The sequence below is a fragment of the Hypanus sabinus genome, chromosome 1 (genome assembly GCF_030144855.1).
Source record: "Hypanus sabinus isolate sHypSab1 chromosome 1, sHypSab1.hap1, whole genome shotgun sequence".
Classification (NCBI taxonomy): domain Eukaryota; kingdom Metazoa; phylum Chordata; class Chondrichthyes; order Myliobatiformes; family Dasyatidae; genus Hypanus; species Hypanus sabinus.
Genome location: NC_082706.1, coordinates 164,704,112 through 164,716,546, shown reverse-complemented (window position 1 = coordinate 164,716,546; position 12,435 = coordinate 164,704,112). Strand labels below are relative to the sequence as shown.

At 39.8% G+C, this 12,435-nt stretch overlaps 2 protein-coding genes across 11 annotated transcripts in view; one reads left to right on the top strand and one right to left on the bottom strand.

The window, feature by feature from the left end:
* Positions 1–12,435, top strand: part of prkdc (protein kinase, DNA-activated, catalytic subunit) — a 235,195-nt gene that overhangs the window by 111,568 nt on the left and 111,192 nt on the right. Inside the window, exons 33-39 of the mRNA XM_059980547.1 lie at positions 1,465–1,673; positions 3,022–3,145; positions 3,611–3,760; positions 4,605–4,808; positions 6,028–6,213; positions 7,758–7,862; positions 11,880–12,047. Coding sequence (XP_059836530.1) covers positions 1,465–1,673; positions 3,022–3,145; positions 3,611–3,760; positions 4,605–4,808; positions 6,028–6,213; positions 7,758–7,862; positions 11,880–12,047 — 1,146 coding nt within the window. The remainder of the gene's footprint in view (positions 1–1,464; positions 1,674–3,021; positions 3,146–3,610; positions 3,761–4,604; positions 4,809–6,027; positions 6,214–7,757; positions 7,863–11,879; positions 12,048–12,435) is intronic.
* The window catches only part of LOC132399811 (uncharacterized), a 58,644-nt gene that overhangs the window by 13,424 nt on the left and 32,785 nt on the right, over positions 1–12,435 (bottom strand). For 4 of the 10 annotated variants that reach the window (XR_009514097.1, XR_009514092.1, XR_009514096.1 and 1 more), the window contains one exon: positions 6,123–6,244. The exons of 4 other annotated variants lie outside the window; for them this stretch is intronic. The gene's annotated coding sequence lies outside the window, so the exon portion shown is untranslated. Of the gene's footprint in view, positions 1–356; positions 428–3,100; positions 3,235–6,122; positions 6,245–12,435 lie in introns of those variants that run through there. 2 more of the 10 variants (XR_009514114.1, XR_009514095.1) reach the window with 2 other exon arrangements.

The window sequence follows — 12,435 nt, the reverse complement described above, 5'->3', positions numbered from 1 at the left end:
ACAAACAGTAAATGGACAGTGCTGAAGTGGAGTAGTGTGCTCCTGTGAATGGGCTCATGGGCCATTAAGAAATCTGAATACGATGGGGAAGATGGCGTTCCTAAAACGCAGAGTATTTTTAAAATCAAATTAATGCAAAAGTTTGATTCAGTATTTATTTTTGGCGCTTGGGTGTCTCTGGAAGGCCAGATTTCATTTCTCATCAGATTCCCCGTGGGAAGCTGATGGTGATCTGCCTTCTGGAGACAGTGCAGTCTTTTTGGTAAAGAGTGTGCACATTGTGCTATCAGGAAGAAAGTTCTGAGTTTTAGACCCAGGAACAGTGAAGAACTGGCAATCTATAAACAGGGAAATACCTGCAGATACTGAAAATCACACACAAGTGCACACACAAAATGCTGGAGGAACTCAGAAGGCCAGGCAGCATCTGTGGAAAAGAATACAGTCGACATTTCGGGCAGAGACTAGCAATATCTTTCCACATCAAGATGATGTGCAACTTTGGCAGTGATATTGTTAGTGATGGTGTCCAATACATCTGATGTTTTGGGTTAGGAATTTTATTATTTATTCATACATTCATTCATTTATTTAGAGATATAGCACAGAACAGAGAATTCCGGCCTAATGAGCCACACCACCTAGCAACCCACATATTAACACTAGCCTAATCACAGGTCAATTTACAACCTACAAACTGGTATGTCTTTGTACTGTGGGGAGAAAGCAGGGCACCTGGAGGAAACCCATGTGGTCATAGGGAGAATGTTCAAACTCCTAACAGATGTCACCACAATTGAACTCCAAACTTCACCAATGCAGGCTGTAATGGTGTTGTGTTGGAGTTGACTTACTCTCATGTAGCTGCATGGTGCACCCTACGGCCTCCGCGTATTGATCATGTTAGGGAATGTTAAGGTGATGGATGAGGTCCCAATTCAGTTTAAGGAAAAAAAACAAACTGCTGGAGGAACTCTGTAGGTCAGACATCAGCTGCAGCATCAAAGCGATGGTCAAGATTTTGGATCAAGACGCTGCAGCAGGGCTCTAGACTCCCAGCATCTATGGCCATACGTGTCTCCTGTGTTACCAGTTAAGTGGGTTGCTCTGGCATGGATGGTGTTGAATGTCTGGGGTGTTGTTGAAGCTGTCCTCATCCAAGCATGTGGAAAGTATTCCATCTGGATTTTGTGGAATGGCTTTGGAGTGTTGGTGTGATCTGCCTCAACTGCTTGAGTATTTATGGACAGGTCCTGCTGAAGTTTCTGGTCAATGACACAGCATCTACATGACAATTTATGAACAACAGATGGAAATAAAATTAAGCAAATTCCAAGAGTTTATATTCATCTCAGATTAATATACTAAACTATATAAGTTAATATTTTTGTTCATTGATTTTGGTTGTTCAACTTAAACAGCTTGGAATTTTTATTGGGTTTTTTCCCTCAATCTCTTTTTAAGGTGCTTGAGAAAGACTTACTAAATTCCAGTCTGTTTGAATTAATAGCCGCAGTAGTGGCTGATCCACCCAGTGTTGGGTTTAATATGGCAGATGTACAAGTGATGAAAGGTTTGCCTGATTCCTGTGTAAGGCTTTTGAAAGCTGTTTTAAGAACACCTTATTGTAACGTGTTTGAAGACAGCATGAGGAAAAGAATTACACCACAGAGGTAAGATGAAAATTTTTGTAAGAAAAGTAATCCTGACAACTGAGTTTACAAACTTGTACAATATGTTTAAAATCACTTTGGTTTTATATGGTGCCTTTCACAAGTGCCCAAGGTGGCTTTGAAGAATGTAATTGGACAAAATTAGCAATGAGGTAAGGGTGTGGAGGTTAAGGGGAAAACAAGAATCGGTTATGGACTGAGATGGGGACGCTAAGCTGAGGACCTGGTTAGCTAAAGACTTGGCTACTAACAGGTGACGAAAGAAGTCGGAGCATATAGAGATCTGAGAGAGTTAGACAGGATGTGGAGTTTGTAGACACAGAACCATGAAAATATGTTGATCAGGAAACATGGGACTGTGGCTTGGAAGAATGGTTTGGCTTAGCATATGCAGCTCCATTTTGGATGAATTCAGCTTTGTGAAGGGTGAGAGGTAGGAGGCCTTTCAGAAAGGCATTGTAATATTATGGCTGAGTGGATCAGAATTTCAACTGTGGATTGCTTGGGACATTTGGGATGAAATTAAATGAGATGAACAGTGAAGGTTTGTCTTTGACGGTGACCAGGGATGGAGTTGGTGCCAAGTTAATGGCTAATTCTCGGCTTTAATCTAGTTTGAGTAAGAAAGAAAAAGACAGCTGGAGCTCACACCATCCGCAGTAAACATTGAGGTGACAGCAGAGACTGGAAGTGCTGGAAATCTAGAGCAACATTCAAAATGCTGGAGGAATTGAAATCAGCAGATACTGGTTTTCTCATCTCATTCTTTCCAGTGCTGATGTAGGGTCTTGACCTCAAACTTTAAGTTTCTATTTCTCTCCTTAGATGCTGCCAACCCTGCTGAGCTCTTCCAGCATTTTGTGTATTGTTTCAGTATGTGTTGATCATTGCTTAGTGTACATGACTACCACTAGAAAGATTATTCTTTAATTCACGCGAGTGAGCATTTCAAGCAAGAGGATATTTGGAGAGGCATAGTAGAAGGATGAGTTCATTTCGTCTGGTTTGATACATCATTCAAAATTTTCCATGACCATCACCTTTGGAAACGTTTATACCCTTCAAAAAGTTGTATGAATTTAAAAAATTACATGGAGGATATATTTAATGAAGAATTACCAAAGTTATGTAATAAATGTTCAAAATATGAAGCACAGTTATTGTCTGAATAATTGGAATTTCGGCATGAGATCCTGCACTGGAATCATCTTTTAACAAAGATGCCTGCACAATATTTGAATCAATCAGTTCTGTCTTCATGTGAAAATTGTCTTTACATTGTTACTTTATTTGGATTTTCAGAAATTACAGTTATTTTCATTAATTTATATTTTATTATGTGCCGCAGCATTGAAGATCTGTGCAGTGTGGATCTCTACAGTCAGACAGATCATGACAAATTAAGCTCCATCCTTTCAGCATGCAAACAGCTTTACAAGGCCGACCTTCTCAACGCTGTACTGAAGTACCAGGTAATTTTCAAATAGTGCAAAGTCAGAAACATAGAATGACAGTCACTCATCTGCAGCCAATTTACTTGTATCCGAATTTGAATCTAAAGCTGCAAAAGTTTCAGACAAATAATTTTTATTATTGAACAAGTGCATAAGTATGGCATTTCATACTGTGTGGCAAAACAAACTCATGCAAAGTTTAGTTAATGCAGTTTCTTGAAAACATTTCACTTTTATTTTGTTCATTGTATTTTAACAAAGTACTGAAGTAGTAATACAGAAAGTTCCAGTGATAGTGGAACAGATGTGTACTTATATCAAAAGCAAAGAGATTTATAACTGAAAGTTGATTTTTGTATATATTGGTTAATCTGATTCAATAACACTGATTAATTAAACTTATTTAGTGATTCATTTGATTAATTTGGCATTTCACGTGTGTCTGATTGCAAAGGTTCTAAACACAATGCTGGTTTATTACAGACAGGTACGCCACTGAATTCAAAGCTTTTGTCAGCTGTCTACAAAGGAATGGCACCTGGAGATGAGAGAAAATCACTGCCATCAATAGATGTTAGCAGTAAGGTGTTAGCAGATGGGCTTTTACAACTGTCATTTTCCCTTGGTGAGCAGGTGAGTGAATGTGTTGTTTCGAATAAAAGTTGGATGCCCTCAGCGGGTAACCTGTATTCTTTTCCATAAGCTATTTTAGCTCAGGGAATATACCACTGTAATAGTAGCTTGACTGCTATGCTTTTTACTACACCTGTATTAACTTATGAGTCAAACCCGCTGCATTTTCTGGAACAAAAGATTTCCATGATCTTCAGTATTTTGAGTTTTTCTAATATGCTTATTTGGTAATTCAAACATTGTTAATCTGCTCTACTTTGTCAGTTGTCATAGAATTGAACAAGTTGCAGAATGCTTGTTTTTTTTCCTGTTAATAACCATCTGCAGAATAAACTAAATTATCACAGTTTTGATTGACCGTATAGATTACCTCTGCACTATGGCGGTTTGGACTTAAGAAACCCATATTTACAGAATTCACAAATTACTGCACAAGAAAGAGTTTGAGATACAGAATAACCTTTGCTCTCACAGAAGTTGTGCAACAAAACTAAACTCAACACAAAATCATTTGTTTTTATTCATGTTTCTTGATGTAATGTAGAAAATGGATAACAAGGCTTCATGTTATGCAAAATCTTAATCCAGCCTGTTTTTTCACATGGATATATATTTTTTATATTATTACTTCAACCAAGCTTTTGCCAGCTCTTTTATCAATTACTTATTGGGTGTAAGGCTTTTGTTTAATAGTTCACCACAGTGCGATATTATGAGGTTCAATTGCATTAAGGGATAAGTTTAGTGGAAGTTGCTGATGTTGTAGAATATCATTTTTTTTTCCATATTACTGGACGTCAAAGTGGAAGCACATCTGAATATACTTTGTCTTTTGATCCTGTAGTGTGAAGAACTGGTTTCATTGCTTTTAAACACAATGGAGCTCTCCGTCCCGCTTTCAGGGGAATCCCAGAGAAATTTCATCAGATTTTCCCATGGTGAATACTTCTACAGTTTGTTTCCCGAAACCATTAATGATGAATTGCTCAGAAATCTTAACTCTTCAGTTGCCATGTTAATGAATTCAGCAAGCAAAAACTCTAAAATGGTAGGCACTGTTCCTATTACAATAATGTTAAGCTAAAGCTATTGATTAAGGTTCGAACAGTTTATGCAGGATGTCAGTGGATGTGCCATGATGTTTTCTGTAGTTCACTCCAATCCTATCAGATTCCTTCTCCAGCCCTTGACTTTCCCTACCCACCTGACTTCACTATCACCTTCTAGCTAGCTTCCTTCCTACCTTTTTATTCTGGCATCTTCCCCCTTTCTTCTTAGTCCAGAAGAAGGGTCTTGGCCCAAAATGTTGACTGTTTGTTCATTTCCATAGATGCTGCCTGACCTGCAGAGTTCCTCCAGCATTTGGTATGTGCGTTGCTTTGGATTTCCTGCATCTTCATACTTTCTCATGTTAATGATGTTTTTCACTTTGGTCAAGTGAGACCATTTTATGATAGTCTGTTTGTGATGGCCAATATTAAATAGAAAATATATAACATATACCACTGATAAGGTATTTTGAAGCTTTATTGTATGGGAGAAGGATGCTGGATGTTTTTCAAACCATGATCAGTCCTGCAGAACCAACTCTTCTGTTTTTGTTTACAGTAGAAAAGTAGTTGCTGCTATTACCTTACAGATCCACTAATCCAGGTTTGATCGAATTGGGTGTCTGGTGTATAGCAGGTAGTGTTGCTTTCACACAGCTCCACTAATCCAGACCTGGAGTGTTGTCTATCCTGAGTTTACAAGTTCCTTCACTGTGCACATGTGTTTCCTCTGGTTTCCCCCCCACATCCCAAAGACTTGCTGGTGGGTTAAGTGGAAATTTAGTTTTGTTTGTGGCAAAAGAGCAGTTGAATTGCATATTGCAAGTGTACTAGGAAATAGATTGGGAATGGGACTAATGCCATTGTTCCTGTCTATCTGGCATGGATTCCTTGAGTCAGCTGGTGGCTTCCAGTGTTGCAATAAGGCAGGATGAGTGTCCAGACAGAACAAGGGTTGCTCCTTGTCACCTATGATGAAGCTGAGTGCGATAACTCACCAAAGTAAAGGTTTGTTAAGTCATGAAAATAGGGTAATTAGATTAATTTTACAAATCACTTTTTGTATCTGCCTAACTTTTCATTTTTCTTTTTTTTTTATTTAACTCCAAAGAAAAATACAGGGATTGTGCAGATCTGAATTTAGAGATTTAATGAATACTGTAGGATTTTCATTATTTCATTCACTGCATTTGACCATCCATATTGCTCCTTTTACAGGTCAGCACTATTCTGAATGGAATGCTTGACCAAAGTTTCAGAGATCAGAATGTACGAAAAAAGCAAGGTATTCTCCTGGTCAATGCGGTACTTACCAACTGGTCAAAACTTGAGTCTTGGTGGTCAAGGGAATCTAGCTCTGAGAGCAAAATGGCTGTCTTGACACTCCTATCCAAAGTGCTTCAGGTATGTTTTATTCGCCAATACTGCATGTGCCCTGTAATTAGAAACTGCAAATCTTAAGGCAGAATGTCCTACCTTCAAAGGAGATTCATTGTATTAGTGAATGATAAGAATGCTCTTAGACATTAGAAGAAAGTGAAGAGAAGAAATTATGCAGATAATGACGATAGACATGGTTCTAAGTCTGGCAATTACTGGATCCTTGGAAGTAAGAGAAACATGTCAAGATTTTTAATGATTAGCCATGCAATTTTGTTTAAGATAGTATCCTGGAATAATTCCTAAATTACCCAATTGAAGCTGATTGATTTCTTTCATTGAGTAGCTTGATTGTCTGGTGGTCATCTGCTCCTGGATTCACTATAATTTCCTTTAGTTAACTGTTGCCAGGAGCAAGGATTGTGCCATTGGTGCCCATTTTAATGCTTGTGCTCCTGTTAATGGTTTTCACTCACTTCTAATCAAACTGATCTCTATCTCAGAAAAAAAACATCCTATTTGGCTGCTAGTCCTGCTTTCAACCCTAGAGATCATATACATTTTTAGATTTATCTTGGCTATATTGACTGTCTTCATTGTCCATCAGTCCATCTGCTGCTGGAACTGTCCTCTATGTCTCTGTTACCTCCCAACCCCAATTTAAAAGTTGTGCCAAATACCATTTGCCCTCCGTGCTTTGCAAACCAGCTCATGTAAAGCTATGGCTACTTTCCCTCTTGCATCAAGTTTTGATCAGCCATAACTCCTATCGTGTGAGTTTAACAGAGGCTTGAGCCTCTGTAATTAAACAGATAATTACAGATTCTCCCCAGGTTCCATTCAGGGAATCGTTCATAATCCAAGCAGTTCACAAGTCAGAAATGCAGTGCTGGGCAATATAATTAAATAGAAGCTTAGGCCAACCAAAAGAAACATGTTAAACCAGTGTCTTTAATACAACTGTTCCAATATTGTTGCGTTCCGAGTTCCCATCTGAGCAAATTGGGCTTGTCAGCTGTGGTTGGCAGCTGACCTAGGAGAAGGAAAGCTCTGATTTCAAACCTCAGCTACTTGCAGCTATACCCCCTTGTGGAGTCCCCAAGACAGTCCTATGTTGAATCTAACGCTGACTGGAAACTCCTGCAATGCCTCTGGTGCCAAATTGTATTGGCTTCTGCCGATCCTTTCGATTTAAAAAAAACTGCATGGAAAGGGGAGCCTGCTGCATGGGCAGCAGCATGCTCTCCATATTGTACTGCCCTGGCTTGTTTATCAACTGGCAGCATTGCACCAACAACTTGGACTGCAACCTCCATCTTCAACCCCAACCTATGGAGGGCCTTATGAGCTCCCATGTAGCAGAAGTTGCTGCAAACACAAAGCAGCTGGCAAATCCATACCACTGGTCTCCTTAAAACACTTATTTGTGTTCATGGGTAATGCTTCAATATGTTTGTGTTGACTTGCTTCTCTAAAACAGTTCGTTGGAAATTGTTCAATTAGTTGATGTGATAGTTATTTGCCTAATGCAGACAGTTTTGCTAACTGGAGTTTTATTTTCTTTTTAGATTGATTCCTCGGTCTCTTTTGGCAATAGTCATGAAGCATTTGAATTGGTATTCCATACCTATAACACTATATTAACGGACTCAACATTGGCATTGAACTTGAAGGTATCTTTTTCAACTTTCAATGGGGAAAGTTTTACCTGATGGCAAAATCAAGGCTTGGAAATTCACATGGGATAAATGAGAAGTTGGAACATGATTAACATTTAAAAATTATGTTATCTTTTACAAAATTATGGAGGAAGTCATGCAAAAGGACTTAAATTTTTGACAGAAGTTTGTAGGAAAATATTTTAAATATTTCCGGGGAACAAGTGCTATCTGAAACAGCTCTAAAGGGGCGTGATGACACATGGCTGAGCATGAATGATGTGGTGTGCTATCATTAGCCAAGCAAACATGAACAATGCAGGGTTGTGTTTGGCAGACTGTCTAGGCACATGCAATAAGCTTGTGAGTTTTGCCATTTTGTTTTGTTCTGATAATTTTCTAGTTAAAATAGTTTCCACTGGGCCTATAGCACTAAAAGGATGTGGGCTATGTAGAATTGTGTCTGTGTCATTAGAAAAGAGCCAGTGGTGGATTATTGAGAAGAATAAGTTATTGTCCCAGAATTTCACTTTGACATCTGTTCATTAAACCTTGTAAGTCGATATTGTTGGAGATAACTCATTGCTCTTAGGGAGATTCAGATTTAGTTATCTCATGTACATTAAAACATGCCGTGAAATGCATTGTTTGTGTTAACAACCAACACACCCAAGGATGTTCTGGGGGCAGCCCACAAATGTTGCCACATATTCTGGTGCCAACACAGCATGCCCACAATGCTTGACAGAACAACAGAGAACATAACAAGCAGCAAACGATGATACAGAAACAAACCCCTTCCTGTGCGCACGCACGCACGCACACACTCACACACACACATGCGCACCCCTCCCCCCCAACTCTAGTATCCAGGCTTCGGCCTCTGAGCTTCGAAATTGAAGCCCCGGACTCTCCGATGACACAGTCCAAACTCCAGGCTCAAACTCCTGAAGTCAATAATCAGCTCCTTGGTCTTGCTAATATCGAGTGAGAGGATGATGTTGTGGCACCACTCAGCCAGATTTACAGTCTCCCTCCAATATGTTGATTCATCACTGCCTTTGATTCAACAGCAGCAATGGTGTCATCAGTAAACTTAAATATGGCCTTGGAACTGTGTTTAGCCGCACATAAATGTAAAATGAGTAGAGCAGGGGGTTAAGCATACTGCCTTGTGAGGCACCTGTGCAGATGGAGATTGTGGAGGAGATATTGTTGCCAATCTGAATTGACTGGCATTTGTAAGTGAAGAAATCGAGGACATTGTTGCAAAAGGAAGTATTGAGGCTTGGGTCTTGGAGCTTGTTGATTAGTCTTGAGTGGATGATAGTGTTGATTGCTGAGCTCTAGTTGATGGAGAGCACCTTGGTGTATGCTTCTTCACTGTCCAGATGTTCCAGAGTTGAGTGAAGAGCCAATGAAATGGCATCTGCTGTGGACCTGTTGTGACAGTAGTCAAATTGGAGGGGTTCCAAGTTGCCTCATAGGCAGGAGTTGTTATGTTTCATCACCAGATTCTCAAAGCACATTACAGTGGATGTAAGTGCTGCTAGATAATAGTCATTGAGGCAGTTTACTATATTCTTAGACATCAGTATGCTTGAAGCCTGCTTCTAGCAGATGGCTATCTCAGACTGCCAAAGTGAGAGGTTAAGCATATTGATGAATACTCCAGAAAGTTGGTGGTAAATTTGACAGTGGATAGTGGACAGTGAGGAAGGTTTTCAAAGCTTGCAGAGGGATTTGGACCAGCTGGAAAAATGGGCTGAAAATGGCAGATGGAGTTTAATACAGACAAGTGTGAGGTATTGCACTTTGGAAGGAAAAACCAAAGGTAGAACATACAAGGTAAATGGTAGGGCACTGAGGAGTGCAGTAGAACAGAGGAATCTAGGAATACAGATGCAAAATTTCCTAAAAGTGGTGTCACAGGTAGATAGGGTAGTAAAAAGAGCTTTTGGTACATTGGTTTTTATAAATCAAGTTATTGAGTAAAGAGTTGGAATGTTATGGTGAGGTTGTATAAGGCATTGGTGAGGCCAGATTTGGAGTATTTTGTGCAGTTTTGATCACCGAATTACAGGAAGGATATTAATAAGGTTGAGAGAGTGCAGAGAAGGTTTACAAGGATGTTGCCGGGACTTGAGAAACTGAGTTACAGAGAAAGGTTGAATAGGTTAGGACTTTATTCCCTGGAGCATAGAAGAATGAGGGGAGACTTGACAGAGGTATATAAAATTTTGATGGGTATAGATAGAATGAATGCAAGCAGGCTTTTTCCACTGAGGCTAGGGGAGAAAAAGAACAAGAGGACATGGGTTAAGGGTGAAGGAGGAAAAGTTTAAAGGGAACATTGGGGGGGCTTCTTCATAGAGAGTGGTGCAAGTGTGGAATGAGCTGCCAGATGAAGTTGTAAATTCAGGCTCACTTTTAAAATTTAAGAAAAACTTGGACAGGTACATGGATGAGAGGTGTATGGAGGGGTATGGTCCAGGTGCAGATCAGTAGGACTAGGCAGAAAAATGGTTCGGTACAGCCAAGAAAGGCCAAAAGGCCTGTTTCTGTGCTGTAATGTTCTATGGTTCTAAAGTTGATTAGCACAGATGTTTAGTACTTGGCCAGGTACCCTATCTGGGCCGGATTCTTTCAATGGGTTCATCCTTCTGAAGGACGCTCCCATGGCAGCCTTAGAAATTGAAATCACTGGGTCATTAAGGGCTGTGAGAGTTCAAGAAGGTTCCTCCATGTTTTGATGGTCGAAGTGAGTATAGAAGGCATTGAGCTGACCTGGGAGTGAAACCTTATCACCTTCGTTGTTTGGTTTCACTTTGTAGAAAGTGACAGCATTCAAGCCCTGCCACAGCTATTGGGCATCCTTCAGTGATTCAAGTTTGGTCCAGAATTACCACTTCACCTGTGAGATGGATTTCTAGAGATTGTACCTGGACCTTTTGTATCTTACTTAGTCGCCAGATTTTAGGGTTCATCCAGGGCTTCTGTTTGGGGAAGACTGAATGATATTGTGTGGACACAATTATCCACAACTATTTTAGTAAAGTCTGTGACAGCTGTGGTGTATTCATTCAGATCTCTGATGAAACCTTAAACACAGCCCAGTCCACTGACTCGAAGCAATCCCATAGCCACTCCCTGCCTTCCACAGCCACCTCTTTGTTCTCACCTCTGAAGCCTTGCTCCTTAGCTTCTGCCTATATGCGGGTAGGAAGAGGACAGCCAAGTGATCAGATTTCCTGAAGTGTAGTCTCGGCATGGAAAGGTAGATATTCCTAACAGTCATATAGCAGTGGTTGAGTGTGTTGGTGCTGCAGGTTATATGTTGATGATAATTGTGCAGAGATTTTGTCAAACAAACCTGATTGAGGTCCCCAGCGATGATTTGAAAGGCATTGGGGTAGGCTGTTTCTTGTATGCCGATGACAGCACTTAACATCTCAAGTGTCTGATTAGTGTTGGCCTTTGACAGTATGTAAACTGTGGAGAGGGTCACGAAGGTAGGTAGAATGGTCGGCACTTAGTTGTTAGATGTTCCAGGTTGGGGGAACAAGAATGCAACAAGACCACTACTTCCACAAGCAGTTTATCATGAAACGCACGACCCCCACCTTTTGCCTTCTCCAAATCAGCTGTCTTGTCCAGCCATTGTACCAAGATGCCCTTCGGTCTTACCAGGTTATCTGGCATGTCCAGAGTAAACCATGTCTCCTTGAAAGATGCAGAATGCAGCAATCCCTTATTTCCCTCCAGTACAGCAATCTTGCCCTTTGGTCCTTAGTCTTGCTCTCCAGTGACTGTACGTTTATGAAAATGATGCTGGGGAGAGGAATTTTCATTCCCCTGCATTCCCTGCATTTCATTCTAGCTTGCAGTCTTCCCTTTTTTCTCAATGGACAGAATGGTCTCCTCCATTTTGATAAATTACTGTCCAGTTCATGACACTGTCAAATTTATAAGTTTAGGCAATGGAATTCAAGTCAAAATGTTCTGAAACATTTTTCTTTTTCTTTTTTGCAGACCCAAGCAGTGATTATACTGCCATTTTTCACTCGGCTTCCGGAAGAAAATCTTTCAAAACTTCAAGACTCCCTTGATCAATTTGTGGCTGCCCATTTCCCAATGAAATCAGATGAATTTCCCAAGGGTACATTGAAGTACAACAACTATGTAGACTGTATCAAAAAAGTAAGTGTAGCTTTTTAACAGAATAAATGAAATATTTATCTTTTACTCTAGAGCAGTAATCATTAGTTTTGGTGAATTGAGAGAAATGAAATAACATATTTTCTGTCTCTATTCTTGATTAGAAATGTAATTTTCAGTTTTGGGGGAAATTGAAATTTGAGAAACGAATTTCTTGCTGTGTTAATGGAAGAATCTATATAGTAGAGTGATTATGTTTGACTCATCTATTTAGTGATGTAATTCAGTTACAGGAAATGTATGACCTCCAAAAGCATGCTGCTTTTTTTTTTCCCTGGTCTTTTTGTGTGCACATCAGTCTTGGCATCAGTGGATTCTGAATCTATCTCAGTCTTTGGGTTGACCACAAAATTTTGTGTTGTACATTTTT